General features: G+C 32.9%; 2 protein-coding genes across 2 annotated transcripts; one reads left to right on the top strand and one right to left on the bottom strand.

Moving 5' to 3' along the window:
* Window positions 1-210: 210 nt before the first annotated feature.
* Window positions 211-2,775, bottom strand: LOC113397827 (uncharacterized protein). The gene is made up of 4 exons (XM_026636345.2): window positions 2,531-2,775; window positions 1,948-2,166; window positions 1,294-1,641; window positions 211-845 (listed from the first exon to the last, which is right to left on the bottom strand). The coding sequence occupies exons 1-4, from the start codon at window positions 2,642-2,644 to the stop codon at window positions 402-404; spliced, it is 1,125 nt and encodes a 374-aa protein (XP_026492130.2). The 5' UTR covers window positions 2,645-2,775; the 3' UTR covers window positions 211-401.
* Window positions 2,776-2,977: 202 nt separating this feature from the next.
* On the top strand, window positions 2,978-13,962 carry LOC113397813 (ankyrin repeat domain-containing protein 13D). The gene is made up of 12 exons (XM_026636328.2): window positions 2,978-3,543; window positions 5,368-5,509; window positions 6,264-6,434; window positions 6,949-7,092; window positions 7,612-7,792; window positions 7,935-8,178; window positions 8,373-8,546; window positions 8,643-8,760; window positions 8,851-9,107; window positions 9,370-9,473; window positions 10,167-10,426; window positions 10,695-13,962. The coding sequence occupies exons 1-11, from the start codon at window positions 3,442-3,444 to the stop codon at window positions 10,420-10,422; spliced, it is 1,893 nt and encodes a 630-aa protein (XP_026492113.2). The 5' UTR covers window positions 2,978-3,441; the 3' UTR covers window positions 10,423-10,426; window positions 10,695-13,962.
* The last annotated feature ends 477 nt before the right edge of the window (window positions 13,963-14,439 follow it).

Here is a 14,439-nt window from a genome sequence, read left to right as displayed (position 1 = left end):
AATATGATAGATATATGATTGTCTTCCATGTAAAATCGCCTTTATGATATGTAATAAAACTGATAATTATAAAAAACTCGAATTGTAAACCTCGAATAGTATATTTTTGATGTTATAAACATTGTTTTAGAAATATTTTTCATGTTGAAACTGTTTTATATAGAAATATTTTGTAGACAATATTAAGCTTATGTTAATAAAACAAATAAATCTAAATAATGTTTTATTTCCAAAATAAATAAGACTATTCCTAAATCATGACTATCTATAATATCACAGTGGTTGTTATAATTCTTTTTTACTTTAAACTAGTAATTAAAGAGGAAAATCTATTAAAAAACTGCTTGTGTATTTTAATAAGCCTTGAAATTACTCTATAGATTATATTTCATTTATCCCAGTCAGTTATCAACCTTCTTTTTTTCATTTCCTTTAGAAAAAAGTAAATCACTGAAAGCTTTAAAAAACACTCCAAGAATGTCATCACTCTCTTGTCCCAAAATACTTGGCATCATCTTTTGGTCCTCAACATGTCCTTTATTGATTGAATGTGTACCATTCTCAAGAATATCATTGCAAATTTTATCAAACTCAACATGAAACTTTTGTTTATTTATAAGTGGTACAATGAGATTATATGTATTTATTTTATTATTAATAGACTTTGCTAATAATTTATTACTTTCATATATTCTTTGCCACTTTGCAGTGTCTGCGTCATTTAGAGGATATGGTCCTAAGTACATTCGGTCCTTTTTAATTTCTTCTCTTAGTGCTTCAATGTCTTGTTCTATTTCCTTGCTCATTGTTATCCACTCTGGTGTTATTCCATTGTTTATTAAAACCTGTTGAATACAGTTGTTCGTATAAGAGAATTTAAGATAATTGTGAGGATAACTATCCAATGAATTTAAAAAATCTATCAATGCAATAGTGTTAATCAATTACATGTCAATTGAAATATGAGTTGCCCGAAACCTGTAAATTAATTGTCATAGTTTGTTTGCTTTACATAGTGAAATATAGAATGACTATAAAGTATACACCTTTATACATATACATATGTTAAGAGCAAAAATTTTCTAATGGATCTTAACTGATAATCAACCTCCTGCTTAAGGGGTAAAGTAAAATATAGTGAGGAAACAAATACAATGACAAATTAAACTATTCTACATGCATCATCCTGCAACCAGACCTGTGGTGAAAAATGTTTTAGAATTTAGGCCTTCTGCAGATATTGAGAGGAGGAAGGCTTTAGTGTTAACTATGTATTATGTTGTTCATTATTACCTCATTCAGTTTATGGGTAGTAAAGTCAACATAGGGATTTCGATTTTGGTCCTTCAAAGGTTTCCCTTTTCCACTTAAATTCTCAAACTCCCCTTTAGACATTGACTCTTGTATAAGATCCTCTACAAGTCTATCAAACCCATATTTGGTTTTAATATCATGTTTTTTCGTAGATCCCTTCTTCATGAGGGTGTTTTCGGATGCTACTGCTTTAGCTATTCTATGCTCCATAACATTGTTTGCGGCTCTTTGGGCTCTTTCTTGAGTCCATTGCTTTTCTCTTTGAAAGGGTGTACCATGACCTACTCCATCGAAGCTTAGATACTGACGGTGCTGTGGTGCTGTATGCTGAAAAAAAGGAATTCTCATTTATTTATTTTTTATTGCCTTCCTAAATATTTTTTATGCCATTGGCTTACAACAATATCTCATAAATTAAATCAAGAGTACCTACTTTAATTATTAGTAATTATTAAATATACTATCACAGACCAAAATCACATTATTTAATAACTGAAGAAAAGGGAAGAAAACTTAACTGAAATAGCAATTTGACAAATTTGTATAAATTCAAATATTATTTATCATTAGAACATTGTTATGTTGTAATTGTTTTATTTTGTATTTTTACTGTGAAACAAGTAATAAACCTACTCTGATATCAAAGACCATTTTTTCTATTTCATCCGATTTTGCAGACCCAGTGTTGTGCTTTGAAATAACTCTAAAAGCATTTTCAATTACAACAAACTTTTCAATATCTGCATCAGGCGAATTTGAATCTGGGTGGTATTTTTTTGCAAGTTCGAAAAATGCTTGCTTCACTACATCTTGACTTGAGTTTTGAGGGATATCTAAAACTTTGTAGCTCTCCTGTGTACAAAAACAATAAAACTTTATTAGTAGATATAACACACTTGGCATCACAATCAATAAAGGCAGTTTGTTAATTTTAAATTAATATCCAAGTCTAACTAAACAATAAGTAAGGCTGTATTCCACTACTAGTATGAAAACGGCATTAATCTTTATATTACTAGCATTATTAAAAAATCGTACTGATGTATAAAAAATGTGATATATTTTTAACAATCATTTACATGGGCACATTTTTTTTGTAAATGTAAATTTATGATAAAGTTTACATTTACACTGTAAAGTTTACAATTCATAATCATAATTAACGCTATACTAATTAATTCACGATGAATATATAGCTCTTTTAATCATATCTTACCTCGATCTTTTTTTGGGTTTTAGTCTTTAAAGTGTTTAAAGTTTTTATGTTTATACAGCGAGGCTGAAAACATATAGGTTTGGAACATATAATCGGAAACATAGATTTATTCATTTTTACAATGTAACATATTTTTGTCGTGAGTAAATATTATGGTATTGCGCATCAAAAATTAAGTTATTATTTCATAATCAAATCAATTAATCAAAAATTGAAAACAACGAATTTGACTTTTCGTCATTTTTGATGTTATATGAGCGTTCAAAACATCAGTTTTCAAACTTTAATGTTGTATTCTGACTTCGAGTGACAATTAAAAAAAAATTAAATAATTCTTTTAGATTTTAATATTTTTTACTTTATTTTCGTGTTATATTTGTTATGAAAAGTACTCGTATTGCAAATTGTCGCGTATCTATAATCTGTGCCATAAGTGACACATTGAATTCAATTCCTGAACTTAGTCAAATATTACAGGTTTAAGTTTAAGTAGATACCTACTAGACTACGTAAAATTTCGAATCAGAAATAACCAATTGATGAATTCACCAACATCATTGTTCATTTGAGCACCAATCATCATAGAGTATATTCTCAACTTCCTTCAAATGAATGAATTGAAGCTAGTGATAGAAGAACGGATTTAAAATGACCATTGAGTTAATACCTGATTGTACCGTTTTGGTTATTGAGAAATGAGAATTGAGAACTAACTATAGGTAATTATTGACTAATGAGTTTTTTGATTTGACATTACTCAGAGAGTGGATCAAAAGGTAGTGACATATTTGCGTATTATAATGAATTTCGGTGCAGTGTCGTGCAAAAGAAAATAATAAAGGTTGCTTTATTAAATTTGCATAAAATATAAGTTAAATTTATTGAGATCATAAAATAAATGTGTTGATAAAATGCCTCTAACATCAGAAGAAATCGCCAACCGCTATCCGATTCATTGGATTGTTTGGAACAACAAGCCCTTAGAATTAACGGCAGCTCTAAATAATAAAAGGGTAAGTACTTAGTTGTAAGTTTTAAATAAAATCTAAAGAACTTCTACTTAAACTATATACCATTTAATACATATTTTAATTTCAAATGAACGCTTAAAATACGAAATATATGAGATTATAAATCGGTAGAATATAATATATGTAAAATTGTATTTATGAATTCTATAAGAAATGTAATATCATAAAGTTTTCTAATATTATTGATGTAAACAAAATGTGTAGGTGTAGTACCGTCACATTAAAATAATCTTATTATTTGTGATGAAACCATAAGAGTGTGGTTGATATGGATTAGAACTCAAAACATGCTGCCTAATATTGTGTGGATAGAAAATCCTATTAAAGTCATGCTTACATATTTTACTACATTGTCAAGATTGCTTTATTAATCTGTAATTTACATATTATATAATCTTTGTTAAAGTAAATATGTTTCCAAAATTTGCAATCTTTTAATTACTTCATAATATTTTATTCTTACTTATATAATTAAGACTTCTTATATTTGGCGATCAATCTGTTTCTAAGATGACATACTGTGTCTAAGTATGAGGATTCATATATACATTATTTTTTAAATTGAGTTACAAGCTTCAAATTCTTACACTAAAACTTAGTGATATAATAAATAAATATTGATAAAATTAATAATTAAAAAAAACATACATACTTTGAAGATTTGATTAAAATTGAATCATTAAAACTTTTAAATCATCATTTAACAGACTTGTATTAAATGTTACTATATTTACTGAGCCGACATGGCCCAGTGGTTAGAACGCGTGCATCTTAACTGATGATTTCGGGTTCAAACCCAGGCAAGCACCACTGAATTTACATGTGCTTAATTTGTGTTTATAATTCATCTCGTGCTCGGCGGAGAAGGAAAACGTAGTGAGGAAACCTGCATGTCTAATTTCAATTAAATTCTGCCAAATGTGTATTCCACCAAAAATTGGAGCAGTGTGGTGGAATATGCTCCATACCTTGTCCTAGAAGGGAGAGGAGGCCTTAGCCCAGCAGTGGGAAATTTACAGGCTGTTAATGTAAAAATGTAAAAAAATATTTACTACTGGTTCGGCATGTAAATCCTAACAAGATGAACTACCAACAAACTCAGTAGTTACTCTTTTCTATCATATAAACCACAAAGTTATGTCATTCAAATACATTGCTATAAGGTTATATGATCCTTTATTGTAAGGTTATTTTATAAGCTTATCCTAACTTCTTATGTTAATAAAATGCTTAGTTGATTTTTTCAAAATAATTCAGTATTATTGTGAATTTATATAAAATATATTGTGATGCAACTGTAAGTATTCCTACTTTATTAAAAACATCCCAAAGGAAGTCTCGAGCTACAAGATTACAGATATACCAGATGGCTATCTCTTGAAAAATGTAAACCTATTCAATATTTATAGAAATACCCCATAAGAATAATGTAATACTATAAAAATAACCAAAATATTTATTGGAACAGTATTGGAACAATATTTAATCATTGTTTTTAATTTTAAAAAAATATATGTAGAAGAATAAAAATTTGTAGAGTTTGACAAATTAAACAAAACAATTCCTCCAAGGGGAGTAATTCATATTGCACTTCACTTAGCTTCAATTAGAATGAACACAAGCAAAAAGTGAAAAACAAAAACCAATAAATTTGTCATATTTATTTTAAAACAATCTGAATCATGCATATCAGTTATCAAACATTGTCTAACTATGTATGCTGCTGTATCTATTCGAGATTTTATTCATTTGATAACATTGTTTTTATAGAAGCTTGTTTTTAACTGTTATTTTCTTGATTTACAGTATCCACCAGAGGAAATAGAAAAGCGTGATCCTCAGGGCCGAACCCCTCTACTCCTAGCTATTACATTAGGATACTTAGATGTTGTACAAGTACTCATTGATGGGAATGCCGATGTGAACTGTGAAAAAGATGGATGGACAGGTATTAAAAGGCCCATAATTATAATCTAGTAAATGTATTCATACTTTATTTGAATGTGAGAAATCTACTACAGGTTCAAAGAAATGGCTGAGACCTGAACACTTAACAATTTATCATTTTTCTTCAGAAATTATAATTTTGTTTTACAGTAATAACATAATATTTTTATTCACAAATATACTGCATTTTTATGGTGCGGCATGCATTTCTTGTAGAGTTGGTCATTGTTGGTCCAGATATATGAAGGAATTGGGACGAAATGTGTCAAGACAATTGAGTTTTACTAGTTGTTTTGTGCTTCATATAAGCATTGTGTAACATCCTCTGTAATATTATTTAAATATTGAAAACATGTTAAGTTACTCACTATGTCACTTATATATTTTAATATATGTAAGTGAAATACATATATAATGAAATTCATAAATATTACACTTAATAATCAATAATCAGAATTAAGAAATGGTTACAATATTCTACAGTGTCGTTGGTCTGTCAGGTGGCACAAAAGGTTTCCGTCCTGCCTATCCGCCAAACTAAAACAGAAACCTAATTAAAATTGAGTAGACTGAAGTATATCTTCTATAGATTATAGCTTTTGACCGTCAAGGTCGAGATTTAGTGTCGAAAATAATAGTTGATAAAGTGATAAGGTTTATTTATGACGCGGTTCGGTTGTAATATGTTTTTAAATCCTTGCAGTATTGTAAATATATTGTATGTATATTGCTTATGAAAGAATTTCTTCTTACAGCTGTGCAAGAAGCTACTGCAACTGGTATTCCTGAGTTGCTATCCCTGGTGCTGTCTCGCCGTGACTATCAAAGACACGTTGTCCGATCGAGTGGGATTCCTGATTTACTAAATAAGCTTAGTTTAGCACCAGATTTCTATGTCGAGATGAAATGGGAGTTCACAAGCTGGGGTAATAATATTATATTACAGATTTAATTTAGCCGTTAATTACTTCGCATAACGCTTCTGCTATGTTACAAAAGATTCAATAATTACATTTTATGATTATGGTTAATGTTCCAACTAGTTATATGAATAATTTATTGATAATTATTCTGAAGCAGGTTCTAATGATTCAAGTCTTAAACTGTCTGAATGTCATGTTATATGATTGTTTACTATTTTAATATTGAATTAATTTTATAATTCCGTTTCTGCCACATGTATAAGAAAATATCCTAAAAATAGTCCTAGTATTGTCATCTAGTGCGTTATTATTTATGTTATTTTTCCCTGTCTCAAAATAACTAATATTGTAAATGTGAAGGATGTTTACATGTTTGTTTTGTTTCCACATCTTAACTACTAAACCTATCATTATGAAATTTTATATACATATTAACAGAAACCTGTTTTCTGTATATGTGTTGTGCAATAGTAGATTTTATTTGCTCTGCTTTGAAATTTCATCTTTCCATTTTCAGTTCCCCTGGTTTCTCGAATGTGTCCATTTGATACATACAAAGTTTACAAACGTGGTGCGAATGTCCGAGTGGATACAACGCTGGTCGGCTTTGAAAATAATCGGTGGCAGAGAGGAGACAGGACCTACATATTCAGAGGACAAGGTGCGACAATCATTTTATAAATTCCAAATCAAATATTATAAGTTCTTAACTTCTGCTTCAGTAAATTTGTAATAAATTAAACTTAACAAATATTATCTACTTTGTGTTTTTTTTGCTATTCTTAGTCTTACTCGTCTCAAGCACACCAAGAAGAAAATTTTGTAAGCACGAGCGTTATTTACTTATGAAAATGCACGCCTATAGTGATTTGACGTCATAACATCACCACAGACATTATTATGTTACAGATGTTAATGTAACTGATTCTTTTCTTCATAAGTTATATACTATACAGACTGTTATTATAGTTTTTAAAATAATTTCCAAAAACTTGTTCTATTATGGTGCCAAACTATTTAGTTTTCATTGTTTTTTCTTTTTTCATTAAGCATAAAATATTTGCCGTATCGTTTCGTGTAGTTTTTTTAATACATATTCTAATATGACTGTATAAGAAAGTACACGAACAGAACATAAATTGGTTAATAATTTTAATTCATCATCTTTATCGCTTCACAGGTCGGAACGCCAGCCTGGTGGAGTTAGACCACGAGGCGGGCACGTCGTGGTGCGAGTTCCTGGAGTGTGGGGCACGAGAAAACCGCGCTTGGCCCTCCCCCCCTCAACACGTGATCGACCAGCGTCTTAGCGCCCCGATCTCTATCAACTACCTCGACACTGACAAGATCAGCTTCGAGAGGTGGGGTTTAAATTATTTATATGAAATTAATGGATTTACGAAACCGTTCTTAGTAGTTTAAATGAAATCGTATTTAAAATAAGATTGTGCTCAGAGTGACATAAATCAACTTTTTTATACTCACGACGTGTCCGCTCCGCAGAAACAAAAGCGGAATATGGGGCTGGCGACAGGACAAGAGCGAGGTCGTGAACGGGTACGAGTGCAAGGTGTTCGCCGCCAACAACGTGGAGCTGGTCTCCAAGACGCGCTCCGAGCACGTGCCGCGCGGCGAGCGCCGGCCGCACGCGCCGCGCGCGCCGCTCGCCGGCCTGCTGGCGCTCGCCGACGCCGACGACGCGCCCGCGCACGCCGCCGAGCCCGACCAGCTGCTCGCCCCCGACCGGGTATGTGTCAGCCCTAAGGATATTTAAAACGCCGAGAACGCCGAGAAATCGGGGCACTCCTGGAAGTCCATTGCGGATTAGCCACGAAGTAACTAGTGTGTGTTACTTAACTTCTGCTTCCAGTAAACTCTAAAAAGTTTTTACCTAGATGCTAATGAAAATGAATTCTCATCGTTTGTTCTCGATACTTCTAGGATGAACAACAGAAACGAAGCAGGTACCGCCATGAGCGTCGACCGTCTGTGTCATGGCAAGAGTACTTTTCCGGGGAGCCGCTGGACAGAGACATCGGCCGCTCGAGGGAGGTGTCCACTAAGGTGCAGAAATTCAAGGCCACATTATGGCTGTGCGAAGACTATCCCTTGCAGGTAAGATATGTCTTACTTCTTACTAATATTATTGTAATTTCTTCTTGTTTTGTTTTATATGCTATTAATTGAATAAATTTCATTCGTATTTCACAGCTTCAGGAGCAGATAATGCCTATCCTAGACTTGATGGCGGCAATATCGTCGCCACATTTTGCGAAACTAAAAGATTTCGTCCAGATGCAATTGCCGTCTGGTTTTCCTGTGAAAATCGGTGAGACACGCTTAAATGATTCTTTTCTTTTTAAGTAACGGTTTTTCTTTGATAAGCATAGAACACTCAAAGCGCTCGTGCCGGCCGCAGAGATCCCGCTGTTCCACGTGCTGAACGCGCGCATCACGTTCGGCAACATCTTCGCGACGGAGTCGGCCGTGGCGCACGTGCAGAGCGTGCTGGCGGGCGCGCGGCTGGCGTGCGTGCTGGACGACGCGTGCTTCGCCGTGGGCCGCGCCTACCGCGACGCCGCCGCGCCCGACGAGCGCCTGCCCTGCGACGACGACGAGCTGCTGCACTACGCCATACAGCAGAGCCTCATGGAGGCCGGCACGCACGACGACCAGGTGCGCTCCCGTCACGCGTCGCACGGGTAGACATCACGTTTGGCGGTTGAATGAGTCGAATGCCGGTGGGTGAAACTCACCCAGACACCCGGCACGATGCTCTATCACATCAAAAATCAATCTTATCGTATATTAAAACTCATTACTCATTGCAGGCGACCTTTTTATTTAACTCAGTTCACTCAGACAGTTTAATAAAAAGGTCGTCGGCATGAGCGATATTCGGCCTGGCGATGAGCCGCCTGACGCAGCGCGTGCGCAGGTGGACGTGTGGGAGGCGCTGCGCGGCGCGCGCTCCACGTCGCCCGTCCCGCCGCGCGCGCGCGACCACGCGCTGTTCGCGCACGAGGACGCGCATCTGCAACGGTACGACCACCGAAATGCACCTATTTTTTACACAAACGAATTTTTAAAACAACATTACCGAGACAAAAAGAAATACCTTTACCTTACAAAGCGTTCCAAGTTATTATTATCTTATGCCTTCAATATATTTTCGATTGAATCCGTTTACTTTTGTTTACCATCTACTTTTAAATATCTCAATCTTAGAGTTTGCGATGTTTAATTTTATGTTAATTCTTTAAATATATATATATTTTTTTTTATAAATTTATTACAGATGTCGACGATATTAGTTTAGCTTGAACGTGTATAATGTGCGCTTTAATTAGGCGTTTAATTTTATATTACGCTAATTTCGACCATGTTCATTATTTATGTAATATCCGTTTACCATCATCGATGAGTGTGTGTGTGTGAGTGTGCGTGTGGCTAGCGTCCTACCGATGGATAATTATATATTTGTATGTGATTATTATCCTTCTCATACTAAACAAATAAAAAAATATTCTTTTTACAACTATCAAATTAAAATTTAAAAAAAAATTAATTCACAACCTATTTTATACCAACCAAAAGTAATTATTATAAAATCGTATAAAATCAAAGAATTAAATACTTTGCATGACCTATATTAAAAAGCGTTCACCGTGCATCCCCGTCCCACTCGCCAACCCCCGCTAGAGTAGTCAGCCAGTAACATAGCCAGTGTCGCAGAGCGATAGAGGCGTCGCTGGCGGACGCGCGGCCGGACGCCGACGAGCACGTGGAGGCGGACGAGGGCGAGCACGAGGGCGAGCAAGAGCGCGAGCACGAGCCGGAGCAAGGCGACGAGCCCGAGGATGAGCTGGACGCGGAGCTGCGCGCCGTGCTCGCCATGTCCCTGCGCGAGCACGCCGCGCGCGACCAGCAGCTGGCGGACGAGCAGCGGGCGCTCGATGAGGCGCTCCGGCTTTCGTTACTAGATAAATAAATAGGTGACCTCACTTACAGTACAATATGTGTGATGATTGATATAAAAAATGTTAAGTATTATTGTGGCTATTAAAAGTGGAGGAGATATAGAACAATTTAGTTATTCTATGTGAGTCACAGATTATAATAAATTTGAAAAAATATATGATTGTCAAAAAGAAATATTCAAATTACTGTTGTGGATGAATTTAACTTTTAACATAATTTTTATATCGATCATTATAAGCATTGTTCAAAAACATATTTTGATTGCATATTTTCCATTCTCAGATCTCAAAACGGAAACGTCCACCAAAAGACTTAACGCCTAAGAGTTCGACTGACGACATTTCATGCGACATTCGCTCTTATTCCAAAGATATACCGACTATGAAAGCGACACGCCCGATGTTTGGTGCGTACTTTGTATAGTTAGTGTTTTTATTGCTGTTTGATATACGATATTAATACTTAATACATTGTATTAAAGTACATTTTCTCAATGTTCATTAACCATACTTCTGTATACTATAAAACTGCATATATAAATTAGAATTTAATATAACGTATGTAAAAGTATTTGAAAATTTACGGCTTAAATGATGGAATCAAATCCTATTGTATTGTTTGTTAGTTTTAATCGTTTTACATTATTTATTTCTATTTTTTTTCTGTTTATTATTTTATAAAAACAAACGTCCGATAGTAAACTGTTTTTATTTTTGACGTCGCTTTTGAGCATTTAATTTAAATGAGTAGGCAAATTAATCTTGTGTTACTTATATAACAAATCCTTCCCGAATAAATGTTATGATAAATTATATGATACGTGTATTCGGTGAATACGTCCAAACTCGGAATCGGAGCTGCGATCCTTTATAATCATTATATATGGCTATAAACTATACAAAATAATTATATAAATATACGTTAGTATTGAGAATTTACTGCCCCAATTATACACTGTGTACAATATATAATATGTTACTCGTGATTATCGGTTGCCACGTCTATTAATATTATTAATAATTATTATTTTAAATTGTTTCTTAGATTATAATATAATCTAAAATATAATCTGTTTCTATCATTTGATATGACGTTGATTTTAAAAATTTTTGCAAGATATGAAATGAGGAATATTTTTAGAACTCCCCAAAACATATATAGGGTGTTTTTTGTAAAGCATGTGTTATGAGAAAATGCAAAATTAATAAGTATCTTATACAAAACTAAAATTACTATCAAAATCTGTTCTAATTTTATCTTACTCTACATTTGTTGAGTATTTCGTATTTTATAAATTATTTTGTTTCGTCAAGCCTTATACCTAATTTGGGATGTGAATTCTACTATTAACCGGCGTGTAAATCAATCGTTTTCGGTACTAATTTTCTTTTAGAGAGAAGAGATCCAGATCACTAATACCGTTTCTTATAATCGGCGTCAGTAAACCTCATTTGATAGCGCGATAGAACTATAGAACAACGCCATCTATTTATCACTTAAGTCAACTGTACGGAACTTCGTTGCACTTCACTTATGTGATTAAATATAATATTATGTATTAAACTGATCTCTCGTTATTTAGCAGTTTATAAAAACATCTTATTTATTAACTTGAAATATACTTTGAAGCTGTGCGTCTTAGATTTTACAAATTTAATGTTGTGAATTTAACTTATTAATAATTATTTATTTCTAAGATATTTTATTTTTTTATGAAATAATAGTATTGTTATGAACTTACAAACAAACAATTTCCAATATAAAACTTAAACCTATTTGAATGGATGTACTAATTTATAATTGAAATAAATGTCTTAATTAAACATATTTAAATGACTCGATGTAACCATTATTAAAAATAATTGTAAAGAACCACTCATATATCACAATTATACAATTAATGTTAGAAAATATTATACTTAAATAAGTTATTTTTACAGAAAAAATATCAAAATGCTTTTTCCCTGTTCGGAAATTCCTTATAAATATTGTATAGGTTATATAAATATTATGTACATTTCCTATGTATATGTAAATAACATATTATATGAGAGACGGAGACAGAATCTAATTTGCTTTTGAATGTTAAATCAGTTATGACAAAAAGAGATAAATGTCTCATTAAACACCCATTAATCATATTTTACTTCCTATTTGACAGTTAACTGGCAATGAAATATTTTGTAATAATATCTATTTCACTTAAAGTTCTGTTAAAAAGGACAGACATTGGTAAGTTATTCAATGTTGGCTACGTATCTATGTCCTGGTGCTAAAAGAGCCAAGTACATTTCTGAGTAAACTGTAAACCACATTTTGCCATTTGTCAAGTATCTCTGGAAATAATAAATTTATTTGTGTTAAAAGATAAAACGTGATAGATAAGCTTAATTACTGATATCAAAGTTATTACGTAAAAAATCTATTGATTTTTAGAATCCCATCCAAATTAGATAACTAGTGTTTGAGAAAATCGCGGATATAAAAGCATACAGGTCGAATAGAGGGCCTCCCTTTTTTTATGTCGTTTAAAACGCTCATTTTATAGAACATCTATTGATATCGCATTTTAGTACCAGGTCATACACATATTTAAATAAGTTAATATGTTTAAATGTTCATAATAAATATGTGATTAGTATATAGTATTGTGGAGCACGATCATATATTGTCTAAAGTCTCTCAATATGGCATTGTGTATTATAAATTAAATGTTATTCTATGGGCACGTTTTCACTGAAGCGTTACTTGCGTATTTTACCGCTCAACGATCATGTATTAAAAGAATTTAAAATTGAACAACTACCTAATTAAAATTTGTCTATAGATAATTAATATGGCTATCTGCAATTATGGCTGCTGTCATTCTGTCTAACTACTATCGGAAATAGTCCGGCCTTATTAATATCTCGATTTGGCGAATTTTAAATGGGTATTAGGAATATCTCTTGATAGTGTTATTGTGGTTAATTAATGTTAAGTTGTAGTGTCAGAGGTAGCGAGAAGTGTGAACGTGTCAACCCGGTGCTCAATGTATGTGGCGCCATTCCTCAATTGTGATTAAGCTAGTATTCCGCCACATTTTAAGCCCGTTTCAAGTCTGATGTGAACTCACTACACTGCCATCTGTTTGAATATAAATGCATGTTTCGTACAACGCCATCTATCGATAAAAAAGTCTTAATATACTTCTATAAGTGTGTCATTTGTTTTCGTAATTGTAACTAGATGGCGCTCAATGTATGCCAATGTTATCTGATAGTTTGTTGTAAATGTACAAAATATAGTCAATTCTATGTTGTAACTGTTTGTGTCTTCTAAATAATGTTTTTATATAGTCACAGTAGGAGTTTTATAAAAGGAATATTATTGTTTGAAGCATTTCGCGTTGTATTATCGAAGAGTAAAATAATGTTGTTCACGTCAGATTTAAACAAAGGTTTGGCGCGTATTTACTCTCAACAAATGTGTTTCATTATGTGTTTTCCTCTCCAAATAGTAATACCCAGTGGAATTGTGTAATGAAATATATTTCTGTATATGAACTTTTCTTTGTTGTTTTATTCCCTGGTAACGTAACAAAACAAAGACTTTTAAATGAGATACTTTTGTGATATCGTATGAAATGGGTACATCAGAGACTGGCTTTCATTTATATCGTTTTTTATGTAGCAAACTTTCTAATGATTTCCTGTATACCCGAGAGATGGCGCCATTAAAAATTTCTAGTTAATATTTCAATATTAAAAGTACGACCACTGACGGTTAGAGATGCATTCCTGGCGAATTTACCTAGTAACAGCGCAGTATGGATATGTCTTATTTAGTCAAAATTAAATTAGATTTAAAACATGAATTATAATAAAATAAAAAAATATATAACATTTGTGTTGAGTTAATGTAATTAAAGAGTTCTTAATTAAGATATTGGTAAGTGCATATACATTTCAATATATTTTTATTTTAAATTCTTCGTCACTTCGTCGTTACCCCAATTTACATCATCTATTCGATCCCGAAAATGTCA

This window comes from Vanessa tameamea, chromosome 13 (genome assembly GCF_037043105.1).
Source record: "Vanessa tameamea isolate UH-Manoa-2023 chromosome 13, ilVanTame1 primary haplotype, whole genome shotgun sequence".
Lineage (NCBI taxonomy): Eukaryota > Metazoa > Arthropoda > Insecta > Lepidoptera > Nymphalidae > Vanessa > Vanessa tameamea.
This window is presented reverse-complemented; position numbering and strand designations above follow the sequence as displayed.